The 24,610-nt window shown below is 37.7% G+C and overlaps 1 protein-coding gene across 1 annotated transcript in view; it reads left to right on the top strand.

The window, feature by feature from the left end:
• The window catches only part of ADAM7 (ADAM metallopeptidase domain 7), a 175,222-nt gene that overhangs the window by 70,784 nt on the left and 79,828 nt on the right, over nucleotides 1-24,610 (top strand). The window contains exons 3-4 of the mRNA XM_006864442.1: nucleotides 16,188-16,291; nucleotides 22,474-22,550. Coding sequence (XP_006864504.1) covers nucleotides 16,188-16,291; nucleotides 22,474-22,550 — 181 coding nt within the window. The remainder of the gene's footprint in view (nucleotides 1-16,187; nucleotides 16,292-22,473; nucleotides 22,551-24,610) is intronic.

Raw genomic sequence — 24,610 nt, 5'->3', positions numbered from 1 at the left:
GCTTAATTGTACTCATGAGGAACCTGTATCTAAACCAAGAGGCAGTTGTTCAAACAGAACAAGGTAGCACTAAATGGTTTAAAATTAGGTAAGGTGTGTGTCAGGGTTGTATTATTTTACCAGACTTATTCTGACTGTATACTGGGCAAATAATCCAACAAACTGGATTATATGAAGAAAAACATGGCATCAGAATTGAGAAATACTCATTAACAACCTGCGCTATACAGATGATAAAACCTTGCTTGCTGAAAGTGAAGAGGACTTAAAATACTTAAAATACTTACTGATGAATATCAAAGACCACAGCCTTTAGTATGGGTTGCATCTCAGTGTAAACAAAACAAAAATCTTCACCACAGGACCAATGAACAATATCCATGTTGTTTATAACATGTCGGACATGTTATAAGGAGGGACCAGTCCCTGGGGAAGGATATCATGTTTGGTAAAGTTGATGGTGAGAGAAAAAGAGAAACGCCCCCAGTGAGATGAATTTGCACAGTGGCAGCAGCAATGGGCTTAGGCATAGCAGTGATTGTGAAGTTGGACCAGAAGCAGGAAGTATTTCATTCTGTTGTCCATAGGGTCGCTATTAGTCGGGCACTGTCTCGATGGCACCTAACAACAGCAACAACTTCAAAAGAAACAGAACTCTGCTCTGTACAGAAACTTGTATAGAGCATTCCTGAATGAGTGATCTATAAACCGGAAACATGATAAATCAATTTGGCCAAAAGGATAGAAACAGACTCCAGGTGAAGAAATACATATATTCAGAGGTCTTTTGATGGGGAAAAGCATAGTACATTGGAGTAAGAGAAAAAGCCCTGGGGGCACAGTAGTGAAGTAGTCAGTTGCTAGTGGAAAGGTTTGCAGTTAGAACCCCACCCCCCACCCCCCCATCCCCACCCCTGCCAGCGCCTCCCCTTGAGAAAGATGATTACAACCTTGGAAACCTTCTAAGGCAGTTCTACTCTGTTTTATTCCAACTCTACTCTCTCAGAGTTGGAATCAACTTGGCAGCAATGGATTAATGGGTTGGAGTAAAGAGGAAAAGCCAAAGAAAGAAAGGAAGGAAAGAGAAGACAAGAAGATGGAAGGATAGTCGTAAATGAAATGAGAGTAATAAAAGCAAAATCAATATTGATTTTCACATAGCTTTTAATCTACACCATTCACACTTTTAATCCTCACAGCAAGTGCTATGATATGACTGATTTCTTCATTTGCAAAGGAAAAACAGCGGCATAGCTATATCAGATATTTTCTGAATTTTTATATTAAAGTAGTAAATATAAAAGCAGGGAATTAACTCTGGCAGTTTAGTTCTTAGTGTGTGTTCTTACTTATTGTACTATATAACAAAATACCATATAATTTATAACAAGAAACTAATCATAGTTTACTTTCACTGGATGCTGACTACGGAGTTCCTGAGTCAGAACTGACTCAATGGCAACTGGTTTTGTTTTACTATGTCCAAGCCACTACTCCCTGTTTTTCGGTGAATTCATAGATTCATTCAATAAAAATAATAATAATTTAAAAAATTATTGACAACCTAGGAACTGCAAATACAGGAATAAACAAAACTGACAAAATCCCTCCCCTCACAAAACTGAAGTTTTTGGAGGGAAGACACAGACTATTAAAATTTAAATAAACAAAAAAAGCAATACAGAGTATTTTGGATGGTAAGTAATAGAAATTTTAAAAGATTTACAAGTGCCAAAATGGGAGTCATCTAAAGGGTGCTTGAAGAAGACCTCACTGACATATTGTTATATGAGTACAAACCCAAAGAGCATGAGGAACCAAACAAACCATGTACCTATCTGAGAGGAGAACATCTCAGCAGAAGGTACAGAAAGCAGATGCCTTGATGCAGAATGTGCTTAACATGCTCAATAAATAACAAAGACACAGGGTTACAGGGTCAGGATGAATGAGGAGGAGCATGATAAGATATGAAGTCAGGGAGCATCAGACAAGATCACATAGATGCTGGGGGTTATCACAGGACTTTGGTTATTACTGTAAGATGGGAAGTCATTGAAAATAGGAGCAGAAGAAACACATAATGTGTTGCATGTAAATATGATCATTATGTATGTTGTGTAAATAAAAGTTCAGAAGAAGCCAAAGGAAAAAAAGATAAGTTATTTTAATAACCTAAGCTAGAAATGATGACCTTAGATCAGAAAGGTATAAGTAAAAATGCTGAGAGGAAGTCAGATACTAATGTATGTTGAGGGTGGAGCCAACTAGATTCGCTGAATCATGGACTGTGAGGTTGTAGGGAAAAAGAATCAAGAATGAATCTTTATTAACTGAAAGTCTGTATTTATAATATAGTGAGAAAGAAAAGACTATGGAAAAATGGGTTTGGAAGAAAACATCAGGAATTTGCCTTTGTATTTGTTGAGTTTGAGATAACCTAATATTTAAGAGAAGATACTGAAAAAGATTTGCTTCCAAGAGTTTGAAATTCAGAAGAGAGGTTCAGGTTAGGGATAAATATTTTGTGCACTTAAAATTCAGATGATATTGAGTCAAGAGATTGGATACGAACCTTCTTCATAGTGACTGTATATAGAGAAAGTTTCCAATAATAGATCCCTGGAAATCTTGATAATTTACAGACTGGGGAGGACAGGGCAGATCATCCAATGGAGATAAATACGTAGTGAATAAGGTAGCATAAGATCCACAGTGTACCATGAGTTAAAACTTTTCCAAAGGGAGAAGTGTTCAACTATGTCAGATGCTGCTGATCAGTCAAGTTAGTGAGGATTGAGAATTGGCCTTCGGGTTCAGTAAGGTGCAGATTATCGAAAAAGAGCAATGGTGGTTCAATTAAGTATTTGGTTGCTAACCAAAAGGTTGGTAGTTGGAACCCACACACTAAGGGAGAAAGACTTGTGATCTGCTTTTGCTAAGATTGTAACCTAGATAGTTCTACATTGTCACACAGGATCCCTGTGAGTTAAAACTTGCTTGATGACACCTAACAACATATTATTGGTAATATTGACAAGAATTGTGTTGGTGAATGGAGGATAAAAAGTCTGATAATAAGTTCACAAGAAGAAATGTGAGGAGAAGAAATGACAGCACTAAAGACTCATCTTTTAAGAACTTTTGCTGTTAAAAGGAGCTACACATGGGTGGTAGCTTAGTGAAAGGCAGAGTGATATAAAAGGAGAAATATTTTGTTTTAAGACAGAATAACTGATAGCATATTTGTTTGCTAACTGATATAATACATAAGAGATAGGAATAGTAGCTGCGATATTAGCATTGAGGGGCAAGAAGTAATAGAATCTGATGTGTTTTGGGTGTTTGTTTTTACTGTTGTTGTTAAGTGCCATTGAGTTGTTTCCAACTCATAGCGATGACCTAGTATAGGGTTTGAACTGCCAACCTTGAGTGAACTGTCTAGTGCTTATCCTACTATGCCACACCAACAGGGTAGACTTCATAGAAAGACATAGATAATACATCCATAGAAACAAGAGGATCCCACAATACAAGATCGTTGATAGTTAGCAGATATCCAAGTGGGAGAAGGTAAGGTTTTCTTCTTGTTTCTCAGTGAAATACCAAATAAGGCAGTGAGTTGGTGAAAGGAAGGACATTATGTAAAGATTTGAGGGAAAAACAGAGGGTTTAAGAGTCAATGTGAATGACTATCAGTAGTGAATGAATCAGGGAATATAAAATTGCATATCGGCTCAGATTCACTTAATTTTTACACATTCCTGTGAGATAGATGATATTGTTGTTGTTGTAAAATGCTATAAACTCTTTTCTGACTAACAGCAACCCTGTATAGATTTTCAAAGGACGAGCTGGTGGGTTTGAACCACTAGCTTTGTGATTAGCAGTCCAGTGCTAATCCCACAACATCACACATGAAAAAGCCAAAGCACAGAAATGTTTCATACTGTGTCCAAAGTCTCAGAGACAATAACTGGCAATAACAAAATTCCTTTGTTATTGTGATAAATATACATATATATAGTAAAGCATTTGCCGTTTTCATTTGGTGATATTCTTCACATAAAAGCAGGAGGGTGAATTTAATAGCATTTATTTTATTCATCTCGACGGCACTTAACAACAACAACAACATTGTATTCATCACATTGTGCATTCGTCACCATTATCTGATTCCAACGTCTTGGATTCCAACGTCTTACATTACTCTTACCAGAGGTTCAGAGTTTCTTAAGCAATGCGTTCCTTTTTCTTTTACCTTTCTCCATACACCTGTTGTTGTTGTTAAGTGCCGTTCAGTCAGTTCCAACTCATAGTGACCCTGTATAGAGTTCTCAAAGAGCGGCTGTTGAGCTAGAACCACTGACGCTGCGGTTCAAACCTATGCTGCGGTTCAAACTGACCTTGCAGTCCAGTGCATTAACCCACAACGCCACACCAGGACTCCACACCTCTTAGCCACTAATAACCATGTTGTTGTTGCTAAGTGTGGTCCAGTTGGTTTCGACTCATAGTGACCCTGTATAGGGTTTCTGAAGAGTGGCTTGTGAGTTTGAACCTTTTGGTTCAAACTGACCTTGTGGTCTAGTGCTTATCCTATAGCATCATGACAGAACTTCACTAATAACCATTGTTGTTATGTGCCATCAAGTAGGTTCAGACTCATAGCAACCCTATGCTGTTGTTGTTAAGTGCTGCTGAATCAATTCTGACTCATAGTGACCCTATATAGGAGTGGGTGACCAGTTAGAACCGCCAATCTTTGAACTGACCTTGCTTTTGAGTGCTTTACCACAGTTTTATCTAATAGTGCCACACCAATGTGTGTTATTAAATGCCAGTGAATCCGTTTCGACTCATAGCTACTCCATATAGTTTCCAAGGAGCATCCGGGAAGCTTGAACCGCCAAGCTTGAGGTTCAAACAGACCTTGCTGTCCAGTGCATTGACCCACAGTGCCATGCCAGGAATCCAGCGACTCTGTTGTTGTTGTTGTTAAGTGTCGTTTAGTCGGTTCCGACCCATAACCACCCATTAGGGTTTCCCAGGAGTGGCTGGGGAGCTTGAACTGTCAACCTTACAAATTTGTCAGTTCAATATATTTCATATAAATGGAATAAATTCATATTTGCACTTTTGCAACTGATTTGTTTTGTTTTTTTCTTTCAGTCAGCATGATGTTTGGAAAGTTGTAGCAAAGACCAGGCCTTCAGTTCTGTGTAAGACTGAGTAGTATTCCATTGAAACTTTGACGTACATTCTAATAACAATGCAAAACAATTGAAGAATGATCAGGCTTTTATTTTGAAAAGAGAATAATTATTGGAATATGGCCAAAAGAGTCTATCATAACTAGGATTAGGATGGAGGCTTAAAAACTGGAGAGAAGAGAATGGGGTTTTATAAAGTTTATGAAAAAGATGAAACTAAAAAAAAAAAAACAAAAAAAAAAACTTAATAAAATAAAATTTTATGAACTTTTGAAACCCTCTCATAATTTCAAAATATTCGTATTTAGTTTGTTTTCATTATGGTTTCTACATGCAAAAACCCTCTAGCAAATTTTTAAAAATCATTCCTCAAAATTAGTTTGTAAGATACTCATGAGTTTATTTTTGTTTTTAATTTTGAATTATGATACATCTGGAAGTCATATTTATATTAGAGATGAAATAGAAATCTACTCCTAGACCGCCTCTACCAACACTACCTACGTCTTTGGTTATCCTTAATTAGTACACAATGTTCACTCTTATGTTCAGCTTCAAGGATAAAACCAATTGTGTAATGTGATCAAGGAACATTTCCTTATGCTGAATCAAAACTTCCTATCTGGCCAGTTTCCTTATCCTTGCATTGGGAAAAAGAAGTAAGAACTGTGGGCATCCGCTCAAGCACATGCGCTCTTCTTCTATCAGAACCATTCAGAATGATTCCTGGGCATATACTTCTGATGATTTTATTCCTTTCTCAGTTTAAAGGTATGTTTTAATGTTTTCATCAGGGTTTTGTTATAATACTATGAGACAGTATCTCTTTAGTCAAAAGTTTAAATTGGAAATGATAAGAACATTAAAAATCCATTAATGATTTTGCTCTGAAAATCCCGACAAGAGTAATTTTGTCAATCTTCTCTCTTAATGCTGTAGCATGGTCTTTACAATTGGATGAAATTCAGTGTAAGACTAAGCATTCAGTGTAAGACTAAAAAAGAAAAGAAAATGCAGCTAACAGGAAAAATAAAACATTTCATCTTCACCAGTATTATTTTACAACTAATTAGTACCATGTTAGTATTCTGCTGATTTGTTATCTGATTCTGTGAAATGTGCAAAGACTAGAAACAACAAAGATCAAATAATTATATTTTGATATATAAGAGGGCTGGCTTATTCAAGTTTTTGGTTGATTAGGGAAAAGTAGACAGGGTTTTTTGTTGGTCAGCCTGTTTGTTTTCCAACTCAATTTCTATTGAAGATAATTATAAAAGGAATATGTTGTTAAAAGTCCTTGAGTCAGTTCCAACTCATAGTGATCTTGTATATTCTTTCTAAGGAGCACCTGCTGGGTTTGAATGATCAACCTTGTGGTTAATAGCCCAGTGCTTATTCTACAGAGCCACACCCTGGCCTAATATGTCTAAAATAGTATGTGCTATTCATTAAATAGTTCTAGGTGCCAAAGATGTACCTGTTTAGAATGAAACTGTGGAAACCCCAGAAAGCATTTGAAAACACTTGCTTTGAATCAAATATATATGTGATCATCTTGTTTTCTTAAGACTTTTTTTTTTTTTTTTTAACCTACAGCATCTACTAAGCCAAAAATTCTCACTCTTTTATTACTAAGCATTTTTAGAGACTGCTTGGAATACATATTTCGGTAATCTCTGTAATTCTGATATGGCGTAAAGTACAGACAATCTGGGTATAAAATTTACTGAGGGAGCTTCATAAAGTGTGTGCAAAATTTTTTTAAAGTTATCTTTTAATTCAATTTATTCAATATTTGAAGCCTCCTTATTCTTGGTTATTTTATATCTTTGAGATTGAAATCCCTTCTCTAAAGGGAGAATATTCTGGTATGTTCGTAGTTAAGTGTTCAGCTCTACCTGAAAGATGGTCAATTTGAGCCCACCAGTGATTCCACAGGAGGAAGAGATGACAGTCTGCCCCAGCAAAGAATAGCCTTGCCAACCCTGTAGGGAGTTCTACTCTGTTCTGTAGCAACACTATGACCTAGAAGTTATTGGAATACTCACAATAACAACTCGGGGGGGGGGGGAAGGAAATTAAATGCATTTAAAAAATACCTTCTCACTCTTTGAAATGCTTTGGAAAAGTCTTTAACTGTCCAGTGAAAGATTTCTTATTCTTTTTTTATGTAAAGAATCAGAAGCAACCCAAACTGAAATATTTGCATTCCTGTGGGTATGTCGACAATGCATGCATTTTTCTTCCGTGTTAAAATGGTGACCGCTAAAAATACAGACAGATATGAGTCCATCTCTGCATTGGTTTGTCTAGTAAATAGTCATGCAATTCTCACTACAGCACGTGATACATATGAACATTCAACTCATCAGCATTGAGAGGCTAGATTATGTAGGAAAATCTCAATATCTTCTCTGGAGGACTGCTTGGCTAAAAGTCCATATTCTTCACCTAACATATCAAGGGCTAAGGGAAATTTTTTCATGCATATCCAAATTTAGGATTGCACAAGTGAACGTGTAGCAGTTGAAAAAGCTTGGGAGATCATAGTAGGGAGACAAATGTAGATAAAAGAGCTGTCCCCAAATATTTGAAAGACTATGATATAAAAGTATATTGGATTTATCCTTTGTTGGTCCAGAGTGTAGAAAAAGAGTCAGCACCAGTGAGGGATACTGCATGGTTTGAGCAGAACCTAGCGAAATTGTGGGATAATCTGTGATCAGAAAAAAACAGAAAGAAAATAGAATACTTGCTTGTGATGAGCACAGTTGAGATCCAAGTCAAGGATGTTGGTGAGGACATTCTGAAATAGTTTAGAGCTCAAACAAGTTTATAGGTACTCTTGAAATTGCATGATTCTACGAAATACATCTCTATAGAACACTGTGGTCTAAAGTGAGAAGGAGGAAGGAGTGGGCATTTGCTAAGTACCTACAATACAACAGGTACTAGCTATAGTAGCTACACTAGCCATTAGCCACTTTGTATGCCATTGAGTTGGTTCCAACTCATAGTGACCCTGTATGGGATTTCTGAGGAGCAGCTGGTGAATTTGAGTCATCGGCCTTGCAGTTCAAAACGGCCTTGCAGTCCAGTGCTGATCCTAACAGTGTCACACAAGGATTTTGTTTGTTAGGAGCTTTTTGTTTTGTTTTTAAAGTATTTCTGGTAAGTCCCACTTTATATATAAGGAAATTAAGACAAATAGTTACAGATAACAGAAATCAGATACACTGCTAATCAATTAGTAAATCCTTGAAGCAAAATCAAAGTAGACTACGAAAAGCCTGCACCCTTTCCTTTATATTACTAGTGAACAGTTGGTGTGTGACATCCAGTGGATTCCAAATCACAGCATCCATATAAGGCAGAACAGGATTACCCCATAGGGTTTTCTGGGCAAAATCTTTAAAGGAACAGATCTCTAAGTCTTTTCTCCAGTGGAGTGATGGGTGCACACGTTTTGATTAGCAGTTGAGTACTTAATCATTGTACCACCAGAGCTTCTTCACTCTTTAACTTTGTTGTTAAGTGCCGTCGAGTCGGTTCCGACCCACAGCGACCCTGTACAGGGTTTCCGAGGGTGTAAATCTTTACGGGAGTAGAAAGCCTCATCTTTCTCCCGCGGAGTGGCTGGTAGTTTCGAACCGCTAACCTTAAGGTTCGCAGCCCGATTCGTAACCACTACGCTACCAGAGCTCCTTTCACTCTTTAACTATCATACCATAAATAAGCAGAACTTACCCACTGTTGTCAGGCCAACTCCTATGCGTGATCCTATGAGTGTCCGAATAGGCCTTGATCCATAGCGTTTTCAAAGACTGATGTTTCAGAAGTAGATTGTCAGACGTAGATTTTTTTTTCCCAAGGTGCCACTGGATAGTCTCTGTCTTTTGTACCACCAAGGGAATGTGACTAACTCAAAATACCTGAAATTTCTTTAAAGAGTAAAAACCTTTGGTTTACCTATTACAATTAAGCAATGATTCATAAAGTCAGCACTTCAAGTCCACCATGGTAGAAAGTTCGGACATTCTGTTCCTGTGGAGATTTATAGTACTGAGAAGCCTATGCACGGTCACTATGAGTTGGGATTGACTCTACAGCATTTAACAACAATGGAATTTCTGTAGTGTTGTTTATTGCTGTCAGTTATTCATTTTGACAGCTATAAATGTTGCATTCTGAAAATAAAATACATTCTCCTATTGGTGGGCATTTGAGTTGTTTGTGTGTTTTGACTATTAAAAACACTGTGGCCACCTAGCAGACATAGCAAACTGTCCCTCATCTGATTATTCAGTTATGCTTGTTAGTAATCGCATACATGAGCCCTGGATATCCACAGACAAATGTAAAAACCTTCCCTAAAAGCCGAGACTGTAAATTCTAAAAAGGCAAAGTTTTTCCCTGCCCCCCCCCCCAAAAAAGGGAGAAAAGCCAAAGAAGATAGAGAGAAACATTGTTGACTGATGATGTATGGAGGGGATTGTAATCAATGTAATGAAACAAGTCATATGAATGGTTGAATGTGAAACTGATGATGTGCCCTGTAAACTTTCACTCAATTCACAATAAAAACCTTAAAAAAAAAAAAACAAAAAAAAAACTGTGGCACTTCAGAATAAGCACTGGATTGCTAATCACAAGGTAGGTGGTTCAAACCTACCAGAGGGTCCTTGGAAACTTATACGGGGTCACTAAGAATTAGAAAGACTTAATGACACTTAACAACAATATACATGTTGTTTGATGTTCATATGTAAGAGTTTTTCTTGAGTGTATACCTCAGAGTGGAATTCTTGGATTTGTTGTTGTTGTTATTGTTAAGTGTTGTTGAGTCGGTTCCGACTCATAGTGACCCTGTATAGAGTTTCCAAAGAGTGGCTGGTAAGCTTGAACTGCTGACTTTTCAGTTCAAACTGACCTTGCAGCCCAGAGCATTAATCCACAGCACCACACCAGGACTCCATTTGGATTTGGGGGCATGCAAATCTTCAACCATAGAGGTTAGAACTAAATTGCCAAACTGTTTTTCAAAGAGGTTCAACAATTTATGTTCCCTAGAAATTAATTGTTCAACTGAATTTGGGGACATACATTCTCTTCAACACTTGGTTGTTGTTAGGTGCTGTTGAGTCAGTTCCAACTCATAATGACTCCATGCAACAGAATGAAACACCACCAGACCCTGTGCCATCTTCACTATTGATATCAGGCTGGAGTCCATTGCTGCTTCCACTTTGCCAGTCCATCTTGTTGGGGGTCGTCCTTTTTTTTTTTTTTTTTGCTGAACCTTTACTTTAGCAAGCTTGAGGTCCTTCTTCAAGGACTGGTCCCTCATAACATACGTGAAGTATGAGCGATAAAGTGGTTTCCAAGGAACATTCTTGGCTTCCAAGGAACATTCTGTCTTCCAAGGAACATTCTGGTAGTATTTCTTCCAAGACAGATGTGTTTGTTCTTCTGACAGTCCATGGTACTTTTAATATTCTTCTCCAACACCATAATTCAAGTGTATATCAATTTTTCCAGTCTTCCTTATTCATTGTCCAATTTTCACAAGCATATGAGGTGATTGAAATTAACTTGGCTTTAGTTAAGTGCACCTTAGTTGTCAAACTCCTCTTGAACACATTAAAGAGGGCTTTTGCAGTGGAAGTGCCTAATGGAATACACTGTTTGATCTTTGAACTGCTACAGCCATGAGTATTGATTGTGGATTCAAGCAAAATGAAGATTTTGATCACTTCAATCTTTTATCCATTTATCATAATGCTGTTTATTGGTCCAGTTGTAGGAATTTTATTTTCTTTACATTGAAGTACTTACTATCTATTCTTAAGTATGTTGTCTTTGCTTTTCATTAGTAAGTATTTTAAGACCTCTTCACTTCCAAGAAGTAAGTTTGTACCATCTGCATGTCGCAGGTTGTTAATGAGTCTTCCTCCAATCCCGATGCCATGTTTTCCTCCATATAATCCAGCTTCTCAGATTATTTGTTAAACATATAGTTTGAATGGGTATTGTGAAAGGAAACAAGTCTTGCACACACCATTGCTTATTTTAAACTAGTCAGTATCCCTTTGTTCTCTTCGAATACTTCTTGGACTATGTACATGTTTCTCATGAGCATAATTAGGTATTTTGAAATACCCATTCTTTGCAATGTTATCCACAGTTTGTCATGATCCACACAGTCGAAAGACTTTGCATTGGCAATAAAGCACAAGAAAACATCTTTATGGTATTCTCTGATTTTAGCTAGCATTGATCTGATGTCAGAAATAATATCCCAAATTCCACTTCCTCTTCTGAATCCAGATTGAATTTCTGGCACTTCATTGTAGATGCACTGTTATGGCTACTATTAAAGATCTTCAACAAAAATGGACTGGCATGTGATAGTAATGATATCATTCAATAAATTCTGCATTCCACTGAGTCACCGCTCTTTGGAATGTGTACAAATATATGTATATCTGGGTCATAGAAAGGATGAAAAGGATAGCGAGTTAATCTGGAAATACATATGTAAGCTATTTAGCATAAATATCAAGCATTGCCACCTTTTGTCTACCAGTTTGTCATACTACTGTGGCTTGTGTGTTGTTGTGATCCTGGATGAATGTTGTGATGCTGAATGAAGATATGCCACTGGTATTTTTAAATACCAGCAGGGTCTTCTTGTGTGACGCTCTGGGTAAATGTGCCAGACTGCAAAGCTGTTTGAACTGCAAGGCTTTCCAACTGCCTCTTGGAAACCCTATACAGGGTCACTATGGGTCAGTATAGACTCAACAGTATTTAACAACAACAACAAGGGTCACTCAGGGTGGACAGGACTCAGCAAAGCTTCCAGACTATGATTATGCAATGTTCTTTTTGATGATGGATTTGGCTCCATTTCTCTTAAATTTGCCATGTCAGCATAGTAAATCAGGTATGATTCAAAATGGTCAATTTCAGTTTATTTTTTTCAATGCCTAGGGTATTAATCTTTATGCACTCCAATTCACTTTTGACAACTGGCAATTTTCCTAGATTCATATTTCTTACATCCCATATTCTGATTTATTAAAGGCTGTTTGCAGCTGTTTCTCTTCATTTTGAGTTGTGCCCTATCTACAAATAAAGATCCTGAAAGCTTTGCTCCATTCACATCATTGTGGCCAACATATTTTGAGGAGGCAGCTCTTCTCCAGTCCTATTTTGAGTGTTTTACTAGCTGAGGTTCTCATCTGATATCATATCTGAAAATATGCCACTGCTATTCTGAAGGTTGTTAGTGGTTAATCATTCAGAAGTAATCAGCTCTCCTTCCTAGCCTGTCTTAATCTTGTAGCTCTGATGAAACCTGCCTACCATGGGTAATCCTGCTGTTACATAAAACACAGCGGCATAGATTCCAGCATCACAGCAACACACAAATTACCATGGTGGAAAAAACTTAAAGATGAGTGGTGGTAGCACTTGGTATTTATGCTAAATAGCTTATATCTGTCCTTTCAGGTCACCTTACCATCCGTTTTCACCCTACTCTTGGCTCCAGACTCTGACCTATATGGACTGCATCTATGTCATTTATGTGCATAACAAATAATCTTTCCTAATTTGTTATTTTTATTTAAATTTGATTCTAGTTTCTGGTTAGCTTTTACCCAATGGGAGTCCTACCAAGAGATTAGAGGGAGTAAGAACGCAGTGAATGAGGCATTTATCCCAACCCTTCTCTGTGGGGTTGCAACAGATTGTCTATGTCTCTCAACCAAAGGTTACAGTGATAACAAATATCCCTCTATACACAGTCGTTTCTATGTCTGGGTTCTATTACCACTCTCTTTCACCAAGACTTTAGTGCTAGTAGTTATAAGGTAATCCTGCCCCAGGATGATACACTCACTCTCTCTTTTTAAAAATTAAAAATAACAACAACGACAAAAACTTTTTATTGTGAGTTGGGCAAACATTTTCAGAGCAAAACAGTTTTCCATTCAACATTTGATACACATTTTCCATTCAACATTCCATTCAACATTTGATACACATTTTCCATTCAACATTTCATACACAACCTTAACAATGTAACATCACTTATCCTACTTCTTCCCTGTGTTTCCAGTTTCCATTCGTCCTTCTTTCCTAACCCTTCTCAACTTTGCCCTTACAAAAATGCTGTCCTTTCAAAAAAAAATAGCTGATTATTCTAAGTTGTGTGAACCTAACCAGTGGTAGTTTTCCCCTTATGGAACTGTATAATTTGGGGCTGAAAAACTAAACTAGGCAGCTGAGTTCATTTCCAAACCTAAAGGGTGACTAAGGGTCATTGTCTTGGGGGTTCCACCTGTGTCTATCCTACCAGTAAGCCTGGTCTTTTTTTTATGATTATGGGTTTTGTTCCACAGTTAACTCCTACTCTATTCAGGACCTTCTAATGTGATCTCTTTCAGAGCAATTGACAGTGGTAGTCAGGAACCATTTAGTTCTGGTCTCACTGCCTTGGAGACGCATGCTCACATTAGTCCATTGGACTAATCGTTTTCATGTGTCTTCAATTGGTGTAACTCTTCATTGCTCTGAACAGAAAGAGTAATAGTTGCACCTTAGATAACCACTCACAAGCTTCTAAGATGCCAGTTGCTACTCACTGTAGGATGTGGAACTTTGTCTTTGTGGGCTATGCTATTTCAATTGATATTGATGTTCCTCAAGACGATGAACTAATCCCATTGACTCTTTCCCCAAAGGTGTTTGATTATATCTAAGAAGTTTTCATAACTTTGCTACCAATATATCCTAACACATTTATGGACATACATGCAGCAAATTTAAATACACATGTACAAATACCCTTTGTCACACCTATATATATATTCATGGATCTACTTCCTCACCCATTTAGTCTGTGTATCTTGCAGTATTGTGTACATAAACATTATTTGCCTCTATTGTGTTTATCTTCACCAATGTTAACATGTGTCTATCCTTTAACCAGTCATTTACTCTCCTTTGCTCTTTTGTGTTGGGGAGAAAGATGAGGCTTTCTGCTCCCGTAAAGATTTACAGCTTCAGAAACCCTTCATAAGGTCGCTGTGAGTTGCAACCAACTCCACAGCACACAACCACCACCACCCTTTTTGTGTGAGAACCTTTTCTTGGCATTTTTAATAGTAGTCTTATACAAGATTTACCCTCTTGTAATTGACCCCTTTCACCCAGCATATTGTTCTCGAGGTTCATCCATGTTATGAGGTGATTTGAATATCCATTCTTCTTCTTCTTCTTTTTTTTTTTTTTTGACAAATGCAACATTAAAACTTTATTAAACAAAAATAACAGGCAAAGTTCAACAGGCACTTATATTTAAGTGAAAAACTGACTAGAATAAGGTTTAAACCTTACGATAATCTACTTGTAGTTGCATTTAACTGAGCTCTGTTGCTGTGAAGAGTAGAATTCATGCACAGGTGTGGATGAATTATTTGTATCTTTTTCAAGTATTCACTGAATACTACCATATATACACATATACATTAAATTTGAAAAATATTTCGTTGGCGATCCTCAGATACGCTTCATTCTTGTTGATCTTCTGGAAGAGGTCATCTAAAGAGAAGAATGTGCAGTTCTGGCTCATGAATCATGTAGTTCACGCAGCCTAGACTTTGTTAACACCTAGTCTCCTCCACTCCTCTTCAGACATTAGACGAGTTTTGGGTACTTGTTTGGAAAGCTCTCTGGGTAACATGGCATGCCGATACTCATTTGTTGTTGTTGTTATGTGCTGCGGAGTTGGTTCCGACTCATAGCGACCCTGTACAGGATTTCCGAGCCTGGAAATCTACGGTAGCAGAAAGCCTCATCTTTCTTCTGCGGAACAGCTGGTAGTTTCGAACTACTGACCTTTCGGCTCACAGCCCTATTCGTAACCACTACACTATCAGAGCTCTCTACTCATAGTGCTTGTCAAAGTATTTGTCCGAAGAGCATATCTGCTTGTGGGCCATCCTGCCAGCGGCGCAGCAGGGCAGGTGGGTCAGGAATGGAGACAGAGAAGGGAGCAGCAATGAAAATGTCAGCGCCGGGATGCCGCAACGACACACTCCATTATTATTCTTTAATGTTGTGCATGTACCATAGTGTTTTTATCCACTCTTTTGTTAATGGGTATTTAGATTATTTTCACCTTTTTGCTATTGTGAATAGTACTATGATGAACATGGGTGTGCATATCCCTACTTGGGTCATGACTCTTATTTTTCCTGGATATGTACCAAGTAGAGGAAATGCTGAGTCATATGTTATTTCCATTTCCAACTTTTTAAGGATGCAGCCATCATACACATTTCCACAGTAGTTGCACTATTTTATATTCATACTAGCAGTGTATGGAGAATGCAGTAATGATGTAGAATAAGAAGTATATTGGAAACCAGAAGTTTAGTGGTTCAAATCCACCAACTGCTTTTCAGGAAAAAGATGAGGTGGTTTTTTTTGTTTTTTTTTTTTTTTTTTTGCTCCTGTAAGGATTTATAGCCTAAGAAACCCTATACAGGGATACTATGAGTCAGAACCAACTTGATGGCACTTGAGGAAAACAACAAAGATGTCAGGTGCAAATATCGCTGGGCAATACCATTCAGTAGTTAGCATTGAACAGGCTTCCCTGGGAGGCAAAATTCCATAGGCAGTCTTTAAAAGAATAAGACATCAACTGCAGAACAAGGTACACAATAGAAGCTGAGAGACTGGTAAATTTTTACTCCTTACTTTCTGATTTTTCTTATTTTTTTCCTACTTTGGAAATAATAGTCTCCATTTCCTTTTGTGTAGCTGGGATACTATTACAATGTTGTTGGTGATACTCTCAGTTGGCAGGAAGTGAACTCTAAGAACAATTCTGCTTTTCATTCAGTGCAAATAAATGTTAATGTTTACTGTATTTTTATTGTTTTGTTTTTGTTTTAGAAAAGAGAATTCTTGGAGTAGATGGTCAAGAACTGGTTTATCCTAAGAGGGCTTCTCCAGTACAGAAGCGAGATATTGAACATACCCATGATCCTGACATGGAGGTACACGGTTTGTTTTCTTAGTAAGATGTATTCCTTTCACTTGACATTTCTAAGGCTGCCTCTACCTATGATACAGAAGCAAACAGAAAGAAAAGGACCTGAAATTTCCTCAATCAGTTTATAGCATGCACTTGAGGTGAAGTAGCCCCTCATCTCCACTCACCTCACCCCATAGATTAGGAAACAAAAAGGAAAAAGCAGAATGTGCCTTAAAGCTAACTTCAGGTTTTGGAAGGTGACAATTTACCTGAGAAGTTCTACCAACAGCTTGGGCTGCATTTCCATACTGAATTAAGGCAACCTCATTTGTACATAAAGTACAATCTCTGAGCTTTTGAATTTCCTAGCAATCTAATTCCAAGACAAATTTTTCTTGGAAGTTAAGTCAGAATGCTTCTTAGAAGCAAGGATGGTGGAACTTTGTCTGTCGTACTTGTACTTGGAACATGATGTCAGGAAGGACCAATCCCTGGAAGGACTTCATGCTTGACAAAGTGGTGGATCAGCCAAAAAGAAGAAAACCCTCAATGACATGGACTGACACATGGCAGCAACTATGAGCTCAAACAATTATGAGGATGGCACAGGAGCGGGCAATGGTTCATTCTGTTGTGCATAGGGTCACTATGAGTCAGAACCTACCTGAGAGCACTTACCAACAACAAGGCAATCTGATATGTAGATTTATTTATTTTACATATTCTGCAACAAATCTGCATAACTTTCACAGGAACAAAAAAAAGCCTGTTTAGGTTGCCACTTACTAGGGTGTTTATTCAGGAGTTAACTTTTCAAAATATTATTGTGAAAGTAATATGTATTTATTGTAGATACTAGATTATACACAAATAATAAAGAGTGCCAAAATTCAGTTGTTTTCATTTTCCCACTATTGTAACATACACTAGCTGTATGTCTGTAACTTTTATCATTGTTATTTCTGTTTGCTACTCTTGACCCCACGTGGGAAGCGTAGAACTGCACCAAAGGGTTGATCTTTTGGAAGCAGATCACCAGATCTGTCCAGGAGGCAATTCTAAGTGGGTTCAAACCACAACATATTGACTAATAGTGGGTTCCTTAACTCTTTGGACTCCCCAATGCCTCCAAATATTTATTATTGTTGCTAGCCTAGACTCACAGAGAGCCTAGACATAAGAGGAATGGAACACTGCCCAGTCTTGCACCATCCTCACAATTGTTATATGTGAACCCATTGGTATTACCACCGTGTCAATCATCTCATTGGCGTCTTCCTGTGTTTTCATTGACCCTCTGCTTCACCAAGAATGATGCCCTTTTTCAGGGACTGGTTCCTTCTGAGAGCAAATCCCAAGAACCTGAGACAAAGTCTCGCCATTCTTTCCTCTAAGGAGCATCTGACAGACATATTTGTTTCTTCTTCTGACAGTTCATGGTATTTCAATATTCTTCTCCAACAACATAATTCAAATGCAGTAATTCTTCTTCAATCTTCCTTATTCATTGTCCAGATTTCACATGCATATGAGGCAATTAAAGATACCATGGGCTGAGTGGTTGTTAAGTTAGTAAGAACTGTTGAGTAGTTTCTGACTTATAGGGACTCTGCATAGGAGTATCCAAGGAGTGACTTGTGGGCTTAAACGACCAACCTTGTAGTTGATAGTGCAGTGCTGATCCTGAGGCCCCACACTGGGACTCCGTGGATTGAATTAGTCAAACCTTAGTCCTTCAAAGTGACATCTTTGTTCTTTAACACTTTGAAGTGGTGTTTTGCAGCAGATTTGCACAATGCAGTTTATTATTAGATGCTTGCATTTTAAACAGTAGGTTTTTAATTTAGTACATTTAGGATAGTAAGTGATACTTTAACCCAACAAACTCTGGGAGTGCAAACCTTTTCCAATGTAGCAACATTTTCCTCTTACCATTATGTGTGTGTGTTATTAGGTGCTAAGCAATCAATATATATGTATAGATAGATAGTATATATGTGTCTGTATAGAGAGAGATATATAGATGTTGTTTGTTCTTAAGTTCCATCGAGTCAGTTCTGACTCATAATGACCGTGCATAAGGTTTCTGAGGAACAGCAAGCAGATGGTAGGTTTGATTCACCAACATTGTGATTATCAGTCAAATGCTTATCTTACAGCATTATATATTGTTGTTGTTAAGTGCCATCAAGTCGGTTCCAACCCATAGGGAACCTGTACAGGGTTTCCAAGGCTGTAAATCTTTATGGGAGCAGAAAGCCTCATCTTTCTCCTGCAGAGCGGCTGGTAGTTTCGAACTGCTGACCTTAAGTTTCACAGTCCGATTAGTAACCACTATGCTACCAGAGCTCCTAACAGCGTTATATATACATGTATATATAAAGCCGTGTAACATTGAGTCAGGTATGACTCATAGTGACCCTGTGTAGGATTTTTGAAGTTGTAAATTTTTATAGGAGCAGAAAGTCTCATCTTTCTCCCATGGAACAGCTTGTAGATTTGAACTGCTGACCATTCTATAATCCACTAGGCTACCAGGGCGCCATTTGTATCTATATCTATGTATTGATCAATCGATCTATCTACATATGTATATGTAAACCCATGGGATGTAAAGACAACAAGAAAATATAATACTCAGTATAAGTCTGAATGAGGTGGAAGTGTACTTTTTCCCAATTTATTTTATATTTTAATTAGGACAAAAGCACACTGGAAGCTTACAATTTAAAAATAACTTCAAAATAAAATCTTCCTTATAGCACCAGCTCTAGGATGTTGTTGTTGTTGTTGTTGTTGTTGTTGTTGTTAGGTGTCATGGAGTGCGTACCTACCCATAGTGACCTTAGGCACAGGAGAACAAAACACTGCCCGATCCTAGGCCAACCTCACTACTGTTGCCACACTTGAGTCCATCGATGATGTTAATAGTAGTTGTTGTTAAGTTCCATTTCATTGGGGGTCTTCTTCTTTTTCTCTGACCCTCCACCTTACCAAACATGATATCCTTCTCCAGTAACTGGTGCCTCCTGACAATATGTCTGAAGTATGAGAGACAAAGTTTGTCCATTTTGACTTTCAAGGAGCACTTTTGCTGCCCTTCTTTGGGTTCTATTGGTTCTTCTGACAGCCCAGGGTACCTTCAATATTCTCCTCCAACACCATAACTCAAAAGCATCAATTCTTCTATGGTCTTCCTTATTCACTGTCCAACTTTTGCATGCATATGAGGTTATTGAAAACAGCATGGCTTGGGTCAGGTGCACCTTAGTCCTCAAGCTGACATCTTTGCTCTTTAACATTTTAAAAAGGTCTTGTGCAGCAGATTTGCCTAATGCAATATGTCCTTTGATTTCGTGACTGCTGCTTCCGTGACAGTTGATAGTTGATCCAAGAATAATGAAGTCCTTGACAACTTCAATCTTTTCTCTGTTAATAAGAATGTTGTTTTTTTAAAAAAAATTTTAAGAAGAATGTTGTTTATTGATCCAGTGGTGAGGATTTCATTTTCTTTACATTAACATGTAATCCATACCGAAGGCTGTGCTCTTTGATCTTCATTAGTAAATGTTTTAAGTCCTCTTCAGTTTCAGCAAGCAAGGTTGTATCATCTAGATATCGCAGGTTGTTAATGAGTCTTCCTCCAATCCTGATGCCATGTTTTTCTTCATAGAACTCAACTTCTCGTATTATTTGCTCAGCATACAGGTTGAATAAGTATGTTGAAAGAATATACAACCCTGTCACACAACTTTCTTAATTTTAAAACATTCAGTGTTCCCATGTTCTGTTCGAACAACTGCTTCTTGGTCCAGGTACAGATTCCTCATGAGCACAATTAAGTGTTCTGGAATACTCATACTTTGCAATGTTGTCCATAGCTTGTCATGACCACACAATCAAAAGCCTTTGCATAGTCAATAAAGCACAGGTAAACCATCTTTCTGGTATTCTTTGCTTTTAGCCAAGACCCATCAGAGCTCAGCAATGATGTCCCTTGTTCCATGTCTTTTCTAAATACAGCTTGAACCTCTGGAAGTTCTCTGTAAATATATGCTAGCAGCCGTTTCTGTATTACCTTTGGTAAAAGTTTACTCGTATGGTATATCAAAGAAATGGTCTGATGATTGCCACATTTCATTGGGTCACCTCTCTTTGAAAAGGGTATAAATACAGATCTCTTCCATTCAGTCTGCCAGATATTGTCTTCCAGATTTCTTGGCAGAGATGAATGAGTGCCTTCTGGGCTGTCTCACTTTCTTGAAAGATTTCAATTTTTATTCCATCGATTCCTGGTGTTTTGTTCTTTTCTAATTCCTTCAATGCACCTTGGACTTCCTCTTCAGTATCATTGGCTGTTGATCATATGCTATCTGTTGAAACAGTTGATCCTGAACCATTTCCTTTTGGTACAGTGACTCTGTATATTCCTTCAATCTTCTCTTGATGTTTTCTGCATCATTCAATAATTTGTCCAGACAATCTTTCAATAATGAAAGTCAAGGCTTGAATTGTTTCTTCGTTCCCCCAACTTGAGAAATACTGAACATGTTCTTACTTTTTGGTTTTCTGATTCCAGATCTTTGCACATTTTGTTGTAATATTTGGCTTTATCTTCTCGAGCTGATCTTTGAAATTTTCTGTTCAGCTCTTGGACCTCCTCATTTCTTCCATTTGATTTAGCATCTCTACACTGGAGAGCAAGTTTCAGTGTCTCTTCTGATATCCATTTTGACCTTTCTTTCTTTTTTGTCTTCTTAATGACTTTTTGCTTTCTTCATGTATGATGTTCTTGATGTCATCCCACAACTCTTCTGGTCTTTGGTCTTTAGTGTTTAATGTATCAAATCTGTTCTTCAGATGATCTCTAAATTCAGGTGGGATATATTCAAGGTCATATTTTGGCTCTCATGGACTTGTTTTCGTTTTCTTCAGCTTCACTTTGAATTTGCATATGAGTATTTGATGGTCTGTTCCAAAGTCTGCCCCTGCCTTGTTTTCACTGATGATTTGGAGCTTTTCCATCGTCTCTTTCCTCAGATGTAGTTAATTTGATTGGTATGTATTGCATCTGGTTAGGTCCATGTGTATCGTTGTATCTTATGCTGCCTAAAGAACAAATGATTGATTTTGCAGAATTCTATCATGTGTTCTCCAGCATCGTTTCTATCACCAAGGCCATATTTCCCAACTACTGATCCTTCTTTGCTCCCAACCTTTGCATTCTAATCACCAGTAATTATCAATACATCTTGATTGCATGGTTGATCAATTTCAGATTGAAGAAGTTGGTAGAATGGTTCTATTTCAACTTCACTGGCTTTAGTGGTTGGTGCATAAATTTGAATAATAGTGGTATTAACTGGGCTCCCCTGTAGGTGCATGGATATTATCCTATCAAAGACAGGGTTGTACTTCATGACTGATCTGGATATGTTCTTTTTGACAATGAATGCAACACCATTCCTCTTCAATTCTTCATTCCCGGCATAGTAAACCATGTGGTCATCAGATTCAAAATGGCCAATACCAGTCCATTTTAGCTCACTAATGCCTAACATATCGATGTGTATGCATTCCATTTCATTTTTGACAACTTCCAATTTTCCCAGATTTATACTTCATACTTTCTACATTCTGATTGTCAATGGATATTTGCAGCTGTTTCTCTTCATTTTGAGTTGTGCCCCATCCGCAAGTGAGAGTACCGTGGTCCTTTCTCTCATGGGCTTTACTCCATTCTCGTCATCACTGTCAACTCTACTTTGAGGAGGCAGCTCTTTCCCGTCAAATTTTGGGTGCCTTCCAACCTGAGGGTCTCCTTTTCAGGCACTATATCTTAGTTTTCTTTGCTATTCATAAGGTTTTCATTGACTAAATATTTGGAAGTAGTTTGTCATTCTTTCTTCCTAGTCTGTCTTTGTCTGGAAGCTCATCTGAAACCTGTCCACCATGGCCCTCCTGGTATTTAAAATATTGGTGGCATAACTTTCAGAATCACAGCAACTCACAAGCCACCACAGTACAACAAACTGACATATGAGTCATGGAGCTCTAAAGCTGAGCTCTATTATAAATTCAGCTTTATCAGTATTTGTCATTTTCCCCAAAAAGACTAGTTTTACAGGGTTCTGGGAAACCTGTGAATTTCCCTTCCACCTCACTATTCACCTAAATACTCACAAAATTGATATTGTTTTCCAGGAATACTATGAAAATGAATTATTGTATGAACTAAGATTTAATAGAAAAACCATCATACTTCACCTTTACCGAACAAGGTAAGTTCTATTGTAATTCCGTATTTTAAAGATTCAAGTTATTTATAGTATCCCAATTTTAGTAAAGACCACCAAGGAAGTGGCATCTTCAAGTTACTGCTATGTATATGTAAACTGAATTTTTATTAGTCTACATAAATCTGTTTCATTTCTAGAGATGAATAATTTTTAGTTTTTTTTTCTTTTGCTCTAAAAGTTTCTCACAACGAGGTGTACAAATTGTTCTTGTATATCCACTTAATTCTGATAAATGTATGAGTTGGTTACTCAAACTCCTGCAAAAGTACAGAATCACCACTTCAGAAATTTGCCTCATCCTTCTTTCTCATCAGCTCTGCTCAAACACTGTTGACAGAGATATCATGCATCTGTTTATTTTCTCATCATAGATTACTTTGTTCTGTTTTGGACTTCTTATAAATAGAATCACTTTGCTTTTCATTTTTGTTGCTGTTGTTATTAATGTAAGTATAATATTACTGAAATGATGAAATCTTACTTTAACGGAAGCTATACAAGGTCTGTATCTCCTTGGTTCTTTCTGTCAGGCATTCATGTGAACGAGATACAGGTATGGACATCCACTTTTTTTGGCATCTGTCCATTGCTCATTGGTCTCTCACTGATTGCACACCTCCAATCTGGTAACTAGAGGGGATACCTGAGCGAATGGATACCCCACCCCCACCCCTAGATAGTTCTACTATGCATGCGCACAGAACTCCTCAAAATTTAAAGTGACAGTTTCAACATAAAACCAAATGGTCACCACTCCTCTGTCTGTTATACTGTGGTGGCTTGTGAGTTGATGTGATTCTGAGGCTATGACACCGGTATTTTAAATAACCAACAGGGTCACCCATGGTGGACAGGTTTCAGATGAGCTTCCAGACAAAGACAGACAGGGAAGAAAGAGTGACGGACTACTTCTGAATATTTAGTCACTGAAAATATTATGAATAGCAGAGAAACACTGTCAGATGTTGTTGTTGTTGTTATATGCCATGGAGTCGGTTCCGACTCATAGCGACCCTACACAGGGTTTCCGAGGCTGTAAATCTTTACGGGAGCAGACCGCCTCATATTTCTCCCATGGAACCACTGGTAATTTCGAACTGCTGACCTTGTGGCTCACAGCCCAATTCGTAACCACTACGCTACCAGAGCTCCATACACTGTCAGATAGAGTGCTGGAATATGAGCCCTTAAGGTTGGAAGGCACTCAAAATGCGACTAGGGAAGAGCTGCCTCCTCAAAGTAAACTTGACCATGATGATGTAAATGGAGTTAAGCTCAAGGGAGAAAAGGCCACAGAACCTTCATTTGCTGATGGAGCACAATTTAAATGAGAGAAACAGCTGTAAACATCCATTGAAAATTGGAACATGGAATGTACGAAGTATGAATCTTGGAAATTTGAAAGTTGTCAAAAATGAAATGGAATGTATAAACATTGATATCTTAGGCATTAGTGAGCTGAAATGGACTGGTGTTGGCCATTTTGAATCTAACAACCACATGATTTACTATGCCAGAATGACCAATTGAAAAGGAATGATGTTGCATTCATTGTCAAAAAGAATATATCCAGATCAGTCATGAGGTACAACACTGTCTTTGATAGGATAATATCCATGCGCCCATAAGGAACTCCAGTTAACACCACTATTATTCAAATTTATGCATCAACCACTAAAGCCAGTGAAGATGAAATAGAAGTATTCTACCAAATTCTTCAATCTGAAATTGATCAACCATATAATCAAGATGTATTGCTCATTACTGGTGATTAAAATGCAAAGGTTGGGAGAAAAGAGGAAGGACCAGTAGTTGGAAAATATGGCCTTGGTGATAGAAATGATGCTGGAGAAAGCTTGATAGAATTCTGCGAAACCATTGATTTATTCATTTCAAATACCTTCTTTAGAAAGCATAACAGATGACTATACACCAGATGGTGTACACATAGAAATCAAATTGACTAAATCTGTGGAAAGAGATGATGAAAAAGCTCCATATCATCAGTGAAAACAAGGCCAGGGGCAGACTGTGGAACAGAC

The sequence above is a fragment of the Chrysochloris asiatica genome, unplaced genomic scaffold (genome assembly GCF_000296735.1).
Source record: "Chrysochloris asiatica unplaced genomic scaffold, ChrAsi1.0 scaffold00064, whole genome shotgun sequence".
Taxonomy (NCBI): Eukaryota; Metazoa; Chordata; class Mammalia; order Afrosoricida; family Chrysochloridae; genus Chrysochloris; species Chrysochloris asiatica.
Note: the sequence above shows the minus strand (reverse complement) of the source record. Positions and strands in the feature narration are given on the sequence as shown.